This window comes from Limulus polyphemus, unplaced genomic scaffold (genome assembly GCF_000517525.1).
Source record: "Limulus polyphemus unplaced genomic scaffold, Limulus_polyphemus-2.1.2 Scaffold2586, whole genome shotgun sequence".
In the NCBI taxonomy this organism is placed as follows: Eukaryota; Metazoa; Arthropoda; class Merostomata; order Xiphosura; family Limulidae; genus Limulus; species Limulus polyphemus.
The window spans coordinates 44,186-54,675 of NW_013668196.1; the positions used below are offsets into that span (position 1 = coordinate 44,186).

Here is a 10,490-nt window from a genome sequence, read left to right on the forward strand (position 1 = left end):
AGCTTATCCCAAAGTGGCCTCCTTTTCGTTTTTATAGGTCATATAAAGACTGTGTGGACTACTTTTGATTGGAACAGCAGTTTTTGAGGTAAAGCAAGTCGTTTTGTCAGAACAAGCAACTTCGGGCCATCTGCTGCATTCACCATAATGATTAGAACCCCAGACCACCACGCAGGAGGCACAGGGAAAAAGTGAATCTAAAGTTTCTCCAAAATGCCCTCAATTACAGTCTCAGAGCCCTTTGGAGGACCAACATGGATCCAAATATGTCTCCATCTTATTACAAATAAGATCACTGAGAGTCAGCCCCCTCCGATTGTTGTGCATAGCTTGACATCAGACATTTGAGAGGAGAGAACCAATTTGCCTGTGTGCCAGAAATAGTAATCTCGAAATTCATATCATAATCAGCTTGGCAATCAGAAGTAGAATATTATTATTATTTTTTAATTATTACTATAAGAAAATCAACTAGATAACATGAAAATTTTCAAAGTATCTCTGAACAATTGTAATACTAGTAAACCCGTTAGTGAGGCTTTGTCAGGAAAATGTGATAAAATTAACTAAATGAGGTACTTATATACAGTACCAAGAAATAATTTTTTTTCAGGGACTTTTCAGGACCTTTCCAAGAAAATCATTGATTTTCCAGTACTTAAATTTCATTAAGCAAAATTCAAGCATTTTTTGGAACTTTAAGGACCTGTGCAAACCCAGAAATTATTAATATTGTTGAATTGAAAACAATTACCACACGGCAATAACTATAGAGTTTATAACACATAACTGGATTATTAAAATTGTTGACTCAAAAACAAAGATTACACTGCAATAAGTACAAAGTTTATAAATAACACCTGACTAGTGTTCAAGTAGTTGATTCACAAGAAATCATCACACTTTGAGTTATTATTAATATTCATACACTTACATCAAAACTTTAAATAACATATTATATATAACTTAATCATATTTATTGCATACCTTCTGTGCAAGATTTGTACTCACCAGATAACAAACCAAGCATAGAGATTCTTCTCGCTTCTGGCCCTAAAACTGGTGTCTGTTCCTAGTAAATAATCCACTTATTTTACATGCCATAAAATTGAAAATAATTAAAAAAATAATGTAATCTATAACACAGAGAAGAAATATTTGATTAAGCCAAATTAATAATATCTTTGCTTTTATTTATGATAATATTTAATTTCCAGGGTGTATAGTAAACATGTATAAAATTACTGTTGTTTCATAATTTATCAAATGTATTAAGTTTTGAAGTCAATTTAATTGTTATTAATCTCTCAGTGTTAGTTTTTAATTCCTCTATAATATATATTAAATTACATACCCTATTTGAAAACTTTAACTTTACTGATTTATAACCACCTTTTTCTCATTTATTCATCAAGATATTAAAATGAAATTCTTATATGAAACTAGCTTACTGTGAATGATGACTTTGGTTGCAAATAAAAAGTAAACAACCATTTTATGAGGATTATACATGCTACATCATAAGTTGCATATGCAGTAAGATAACAAAATCAAGTGATTCAGCAAACATTTGTGAGAAGTTGTATCAGAGTTAATAAACTTCAATGACACATATTTTCAATGACTTTAGTACAGTTTCTTACAAAAAGTAAAATGGGTGCTATTTTTATAACAAACAGTGCCATCTACCTAATGGAATATTCTTAGACAAAATTAGTAACAAGAGACTGAATTTAATGTCAGCACCATAACAACAACAAAAAAACATAGTGATCCAATGCAACATTCTGTTTTCTTCAGTGCAAGTTACAATCTCTGTTTGCTAAGGAATTTTAAAAACGTTTTAATGAGAAAGAATGTATTAAATTTATTAATCACATTCTGAAGTTTCACATATAGCTTAAAATTTTTATGAACCTTAAGATCTACGTCAGGGTATACATTTTTGTAACAGTACATATGGCCGAATAATTATATAATAACAGTTTTTCAGCTCTCCTTAGATTTCACGTATCTATCAATATTTGAAATGTTTTATAGGTGGAATAGCAGTTACTCTTAGATATTAAAATGGGTAATTTTTTGCTTAGCATACACAGTACTATACTAGAATATATCTCGCTATAAAAAGGATAAGTTAACATGTGTCATGCAGTAACTTGCTCCCAGTATCTTGATCTCTTAAGTTTACTAACATACTTGAGAATAATTTTAAGCATTTGAATACATAAAATTTCTTTCTCATTTCCAAGTCTAAGTTTCTTAGCTTTAACAAAACAAATGCTATAATATTTGCATTTTTAAAATTATTTGTTGTTTGAGCTGAAAACTTCTGAAAGTTACCTTGCATATGAAACCTCCCTACAGAGAGATGAAAATTTCCTAATTAACACATTGTTTATTGAAGTATTTCTAAATTAAAGCAAATAAAAGAGAACTACAAACACTTGTACTAAACTAAAAAGACTGTCTACTAAACTACTACCTGTATTAATATACAAAGACAAAAAGTTTTATTGTTGTGTGTACAATAATACTATCAGAAGAAAAAGAAACACACAACCAACCTATGTGCCAATGTTAACTAAAAGTTCTGGTGAAGTCATCACAGTTACAAATTGGACTTACACTTTCCTGGAATTCAAGGTCACTCTTATTTTTTAGTTATTAAGTGTTTCACACTACAATTTGTTCTGCAAACTCCTAAACATAATGAAGAATCTATTTGATATTTTACCTCTTTTTCAGTTTCCTGCCTTTCTCCGAATCCATGAATTCGTTGAAAAAAGGTTTCTAGAACAAACACCAAAAAGCAGTATTTCAAAGTTTGCACGTCATTAAACCAATGTGTTAAGAGTGTATAATTTAGCAGAATAGAAAATTATAACTTTTTTACAATAATATATCATCTTTTATTGTCAAAAACATAATATAAGAAGGTGGAAGTTGTCTACCTGAGAAACAAATTAAACTCTACAAATATACAACTTACTTTGAAAGAATTACTGAAAACAAACATTTTTCCTCATGTTACAGAAATGAGTAATTTTGATTGAAAATTTATAAGAAATTTAAATATTTTACATCATCCTAACAAATTATGTAGTCTACTCCAAAACATAAAACTACAATTTTGGTATCTGAGTAAACTTTTAAAGCTCTCATATAATTTGACAAATTTTATAGTTACTTGCATTTTATATCCTAAAATTTAACGAAATGACTTTCTTTGTTTATTTATAACTGAGAGATCTGTCTTATAAATGGACCATATGTAATCAACAAAACTAATTCTTACAAATAACTACAATATAATATACCTATTTATATGAAGTAGAAATAACTTTACAACTGAAACATATATCATTATCTCATGCAACATAACTTTTTTTTAACTGCTTTATCTTTCATTTCTGGATGTTCAATTGAACCAAAGCGATAACTAATATTAATGAAGATTACTCTGTAAGCAGAACTTATACGTTTCTATATGTTAAATGTGACAGTTACAATGCTTCTTAGAATTCATTTAAAACATTATAGAAATTTTGTATCATGTTGAAATGAAAGAAAACAAAAATAATGGTGGATTCAGTAATTAATATTATTAATAGTAAGAAAACAAGCAAAACAAAATAAGAATATTAACCAAAAGTGTTAGAGGACATTTATTTTCATTACAGCACCTTTTTCAGAGAAAAGACAATCCGACATTCATTCATGTCGTGTGGGAATTTTTGTTTGTTTGTTTGTCCATGAGCTTCTTCCACAGTTTTAGAGCTAGCAGGACCAAACTTGGCATGGAGGATTTTGGTTGACCTGAGAGGGTGTCTTTATATGTATTGGCTACCCCCCCCCCCTTCATAAAAGGCTAAAACATGAAAAACAATATTGTTCCATCCACCCTGTCCACACAAGGGAATAGAACCTTGGCCCCCCTAGTGCTAGGAGTCCGCAAACTCTACACTGTCCCACAGGGGGACTGAAAATCCAACAGACTAAAAGAAGGTGCTGGAAAAAGCGAACCTGAATTATCTGTAAAATGTAAAGGATCGCCCTCATTTGTGGCCTCACAGCTCCCCTCAGGATCACCAAAGATCCAAATATGTCTCCATATCATTACGAATAAGATCACTGACAGTCTCATCCGAAAGCAAACCCCCCCCCCCCCCAATCCAATTGTTGTGCGATGCTAGTATCAGAAATATAGGAGAGACCTGATTCGCCTCTATACCAGAAATAATTAGGGAAATCATGACGTTGATCGGCTTACCAATTGGAACATTTTTTATTGTTATTATAAATTACTATTATGAAAATCAACTTGATAACACTGATAGTGGTCAAAGTATCTCTGAAGGATTTTAATACTGGAAAACCTGTTAGTGCGCTTTGTCGAGAAAAAGTGATAACATTATCCGAATGTGGTGCTTATATACACAGTACCAGGAAAGAGGGTGCACTGACGTAGGTGGAGAGTGTCATGAGACAAATATCACCAAGGGCTATTAAGTGGGGTATAAAAGCTTGGAGCAAGTGAGTAAAAATCAAATGGTCAAAGGAAGAAACCCTGGCAGTCAAGTAATAGGTAATAGGATCAAGTCATCATCAGGTATCCACTTCTATTGCAGTCAACATCACCAAAAAGATGTCTACTTTAAGGGACAGCAACATCATTCTTGACCTTTAAAAGGATGTCAGACATACAAGACTTGGTGAAGTGATGTGTATCATCTTTTTTGAGTTTAGAGTACATTAATGAATATATATCTTGACTTTTACAAAATATCTTTGTTTTTTATGTCTGATTTTAAATTGTAATTTGTTTGGTTTTGTCCTAGGTGTTCTAATTTTGTAATCTAACTGACATGTGTAGAAATTCACAGTATGTTAAATTCTAAATTTACTTTATGGTTTTGTTTAAATGTTGAAACTATATATATATATGTAGTTCTGCATCTTATTCAATTCTTTCATTTAAATTTTCATTTGTGTTAAGTTATAACTGATTCTGATATTTAATATCCAATTTATTTTGATGTTTAATTTTACAATATTTAATGCTGAATTTTGAGCAGACATTTTAGAGTCTCTCTGGTTTTATAACAAAGCTTCAATATTTAAATTTCATACCTGTATTCTTAATTTATTTTATTTTACTTTATGTAGCTGTAAAAGCTTTTGTTCTTACCTTTTGTGAAGATTTAATTATTGTAACTTACAGCTTATTAAATTATCTTTTTCATTTAGCTTGTAAGTTAAGATTTTCCTAGATTGAAAATGTATTTCTGATAATACTTACTCCACTGACACTTATAGCTAGAATCCCACATTCAGAAGGTGGATGTGCCAGTGAGGCATTATCCATAGAGAAAGTGTCTGAATAGATCAGGGTGTACCAAGATAAGACTGGTATCTGAGTGGAAGAACTGTACTACATCCAGAACAGGTATGCTCTTCACCCAGAACTTAGTCCCTATATCAAAGGTGGAATAGTACATGACTAATCAGCATTATAGGCTAGCCTCAACCAGCCAGCCGAGGTTTCACAACTCGGGGTTGGAATTAAGGAGTATTGGTCCCTATATCCCACGTTGGTGGCTGGGGCAATTGGACTGTAATGTTATATATATAGATATACTTTTGATTGGATCCCAATCTGTAGCCATAGAGTGATGTGTTCCAAATTACTGGAATCACGACAAGAAAGTAAGGAACACTGAAGCTGACAAAGTTTCTCTCCATCTAAAGAAATCCGAAAGACAAAACCTGAAATAATTGGATATTTTTGAGGGAATTTTACAATTACTTCAGTATTTTGATGTTCAAGAATTAAAAGAAGCTACAGAGAATTACGTTTTCTGAGTGTGACACACATATATGAAGAAATGTGGTAAGTAAGGATGCCTGTATTATGAAATTAGGTCAAGAACTAGGCGAAGCCCAGTTAAGAGGTTAATTGGTATTGAAAATCACGAGTTAAGAGTTATGAATAAAATTAAGCTACAGTGAGGACGCTGAGAAAAATGTTAGTCACGAGTTTGACAATGATAAGTAATTGACACCAAGTTAGTAGCACTGTAAAGGGTACTGAAAAGTTTATGATAGCATCTCAAATTGGTGCTTTGATGTGAGATCTATTACTCCAGACCAATAATAGCAATACGAGTAAAAAGGAAACCTGGAACACTCACCATCACAGTAACCAATTACTTTAGAGTTTTGGTTCTTGTTTTTGGATTAGCCTGGAGAGTTGCACAGTTTACTACTTGCGGTTAGTCAGGAATACTATTTGTGAAATTGAAATGATACAGAGAAAATATACTATAAAAACTCGTGTCTGGAGCTAAAAACCAGTTCTCCAGGAAGAACTGAGGTTCTTCAAAGAGCTGGTAACAGTTCCAAGCAAGAATTCTCCAAGCAAACATGAATAAGATTTCCAAACTCCAGATATACACCAGTCTGACCTTGCTGTAAGTATGGAATTGCATCTCTCTTGTTCAATTAATGTAGTTACTAAAGGAAGTTAATGCTTATAATAGAGAGAAATATTCTATGTGTACTGGTTAATAGTGATTAACTGAAAAGTGAAAAGTTGAATTGTAAGAAAATAAAAATTTAGTAAATGTTTAACTATTGATGTTAACAGTGTATACTATGTGAAAAGACCAAATAAACGCTGATGTATGCCTTACTCAACCAAAGGAACAGAACTCATCTCGTCTGGAATTATGAACATTCATCCTCACTCCCAACCGAGTGAGCAAGGAGCATTTCACTTGAATTATGGAGAGGATGTGGACCATTATGCTTGACCAAGGACCCAGGATGGGACCATTCTGCATTCAAAATTACAAGGAGATAGTGGACCTCCTTCCATGAACAATATACTAAACTGATATTGATCAAAAAGAAGCATACCTCAACCAGATAGCTAAGCATCAAAGCTGAACTAGTATTATGAATAGACTCCTACAGAGGCTGGTGCCACTCCTACTGACATCTGGGAAAAACATCCAGGGAGTGGAGGAAAACGCTCGAACACTCTAGAGGAAAAGCCTCTACCAACCACCCCAGTGACTGGAAACTGGGTGAGGTAAGGACTCCCTTGCTCTACTAGTAGAATCTGGGGAGTAATGCACACTGGGGAGTCATGAGAACAGTGCTCTAGAAACAGTGCAATAGGTGAACCAAATTTCTTAAATTTTTAAAAGAAAACTGACCCTGATTTATTCAATCCAATAATTGGCAGGGATGTGGGTGGATCCTCTATAGCTTGACTCATGATAGTCCATGAGTGACAGGCCAGCATAATATGGTAATTTCATCTGGTGAGCTCCTAGATGGTCTTATTGAACAAGTCATTTCTACAGAGCTTGTTGCAACTGGTAGTATTGATAAATTTGGGCAATACTCCCACAGAATAGGATCCAGTGAAAACAAGAGGTAAAGAGACAAGAGGAGGAAAAAAGATACTCATTGCTATTCTTCTTTATAATCTAGCAGATGTTGTCAAAATAGCCACAGGGGTAGTCGAAACCCTCAGAAGAAGAAGTGCCAGATCATGTAAAGAACGTGAGATAAAAGTATTGGGAGAAGGCCACATATCAGCCTTTATGGTGTCCTTCAGTGGGCAATTCAAAAAGGGCAGCTAAAGACAAAGAAATGTGACAAATCTGATGAGATGTGACTTTCAGAAGTTTCCTCACCAGGAAAGAAAGTCCAGAATAAGCACTATGGATCAATTTGCAAAGCCACCTCATCAAAGTAATTGGGGATAAATCTCGAGAAACCAAAGGATCACAATGAATAAAATGTTGAGTGCCATCACCTCGAAAGCAGTTAGTGTGAGCCACATAACATCTCAGGACTCTGAAAGGACACGACATATGATCTGTGTCTGATCAGTCGTAGAGGTGAGATATAGCTGGCAAAAGAATTGGTGAGAAGGATTTATCCCCTTCCCTGGCTGCAAGATTCTTTCAAAGAAAGGACCTATGAGAGTGTAACAGGACAGAAGTGGAGTGATAAAGAGTCCTGTGCACAAGTGGTGTAATCAACTCTGACCTACAACATACACATGCCAGCAGCAACAAAAAATACCCTTTAAGGGAAAGGTGATACATGGTATATGAGGCTAAAGGCTCAAATGGATGTTGAGACAAAGCATATAATACCACACTAATATCCCAGGTGGGTAATTGAAAAGGTCATTTGGGAAGAAGGACTACATGACTGGAAAATGCTGGATAGCACAAAAGATGCAAAAACTTTCCAATGTTTAGAATAACGTAAAGTATTCGATAAAGCTGCCTTATATAAAGTGACAGTAGATGAAGCTAGACCCGAGTCAAAAATCCAGATCAAAAAACGAGATATGGTGGGCACTTTTGGATGAAGTGGGTTGAAGTTCCTTGTGAGACACCACTGGCTATAAGAGTGCCATTTCCATTGATAAATGGCCATTGTGAGTCTATGGATAGATTGAGACACATACAAGGCAACTTTAGAAGTTAAACCCCGATGCCATGCAAAGGACCACATAACTTCCATACACAAAGATTGAGCTTGGGAAAGCTTGGGTGTAGAATGTTGGATTGAGGTTGCCTCAACAAAAATATTCAAAGAGGAAGAGGCAGAGGTGGACCCTCTTGAAGATACTGTAGAAGAGGAAACCATGGTTGGGCCAGCCAATCTGGGGATACCAACAGCTCTCAAGTAGAGGATCGAATCATAGCTAGAAAACTGGGTAACAGACAAACTGGAAGAAAGACATAGAGGTGCAATCCCATCCAATCTTGACTGAATGCACCTATTGCCAAAGCCCGAGGATGAGGTACTGGAGAACAAAAACGCCTATAATTGAGAGTTTCAACGAGTGTTGAAATCGTCAATCATTGGAGTCCTGAACTGAGAGTAAATCCACCAAAAATCCTCGCAGTGGAGCATCTAATTGGTCAGAAGAATTCAACAGGGCCGAGACAGGTGATCTGCTGTTAAAGTCATCACCACTGGAACATGGCAAGTCAGGAGGCTGATATGGTGGGAGTAAGCCCAGTAGAGAATATTCAAAGTTCGAAAACAAAGGTCCCAAGAACGCGTGCCCCCATCATGGGAAATGTAAGAGACCACTGTGGAATTGATGGAATGAATCATAATGATATTCCCCTGCAATAGATCTAGATCTTGAACCATTGGCTGTTGGACAGCAAAAATTATTGATGTGGAAGGAAGATTCGTCTCTCATCCATAGACCCTGGAATTTCTGACCTTCAAAATGTGCACCCCATCCCTGAAGTGAGGCACCTGTGAAGAGATGAAACTCAGGATGAGGAGGCTGTATAGGAACACCAATGGTAGTGTTGATCCAATCCAACCACCACTCGAGAACTAAGATGTTACTCCTAATGAAGGAGACTGGATGATCCAGTGAATTGGAATTCCTGGTCCACTGGTCATGCAGTCACCAGTGAAAAGACCACATATGTGCTCATCCTGAAGGAATCAGATTTGAGGGATGCCAACATCCCCATCAACATAAGTCAGAGCCTGACTGTCCATTCCATAGCTTGGAGTCAAATGGGAGTTGTCTGAGCCCAACTTAAAACATGTTGAAAAATGCACCCAGATGGACAATATTGTAAGTCAGCTGGAGAATGGATTTTTCGGCTCTGACAAGAAAGCCAGCCTTGGTGCCTTCTGAAAGAAGAATCTGGGTGTGAATTGTGCCAGAAGTAACTAAATAATGGAGTGTACAAAGGCCCAAAGTATGAAGGTAACAAGAAAAACTTGTACGACTCTGCAGAAGACATATGTTGCAGATACTAGGCCAAAGGGCAGGTCCATGAACTGCAGGATGACTTCACTATGAGAATGTGGAGATATGCATCAGCAACACTGAACATAGTCATTCACGAACCTGGTGAAAAATGCTAACGGAGGTTGAGAAAAGACTCCTTTGTGAACCTGGGAGGATCTAAGAATTGGTTGAGAGGTGAAAGATTGATGATCGGCCAGCAATATCCCATCTTCTTGGGCACAACAAATAAACGGGAACGAAATCCCAGAAGAATGGGATCGACTCTCTCTCTACCACCATCTTGACCAATTACTCTCTGATAGCCTTGTAACAAAAAATCAACATTCCACAGATCTGTTTGGATGGAAACAACACAGGTTGGGAGGGTAATGAAGGTGGAGAAGTTAACAGAATGACCAACCCTGACACCAGAACCTGAAGTACCAATGAATCTGAGGAGAAGGAATTCCAGGTGGAATCTATTCTGAGTATCCATAATGCAAGGAACAGTTTGTTTGTTTGTAATTAAGCACAAAGCTACACAATGGGCTATCTGTGCTCTGCCCACCACGGGTATCGAAACCCGGATTCTAGCGTTGTAAGTCCGCAGACATACCACTGTACCACTGAGGGAGGGGACACACTTGCGGAACAAGTACGACATATATATAGCTTCTTAAAAAACACCAAC

The 10,490-nt window shown here is 35.7% G+C and overlaps 1 protein-coding gene across 1 annotated transcript in view; it reads right to left on the reverse strand.

The window, feature by feature from the left end:
• Positions 1-10,490, reverse strand: part of LOC111087755 (synaptonemal complex protein 2-like) — a 128,285-nt gene that overhangs the window by 16,606 nt on the left and 101,189 nt on the right. Inside the window, exons 28-29 of the mRNA XM_022395526.1 lie at positions 2,738-2,793; positions 1,012-1,072 (exon numbers count right to left, since the gene is read on the reverse strand). Coding sequence (XP_022251234.1) covers positions 1,012-1,072; positions 2,738-2,793 — 117 coding nt within the window. The remainder of the gene's footprint in view (positions 1-1,011; positions 1,073-2,737; positions 2,794-10,490) is intronic.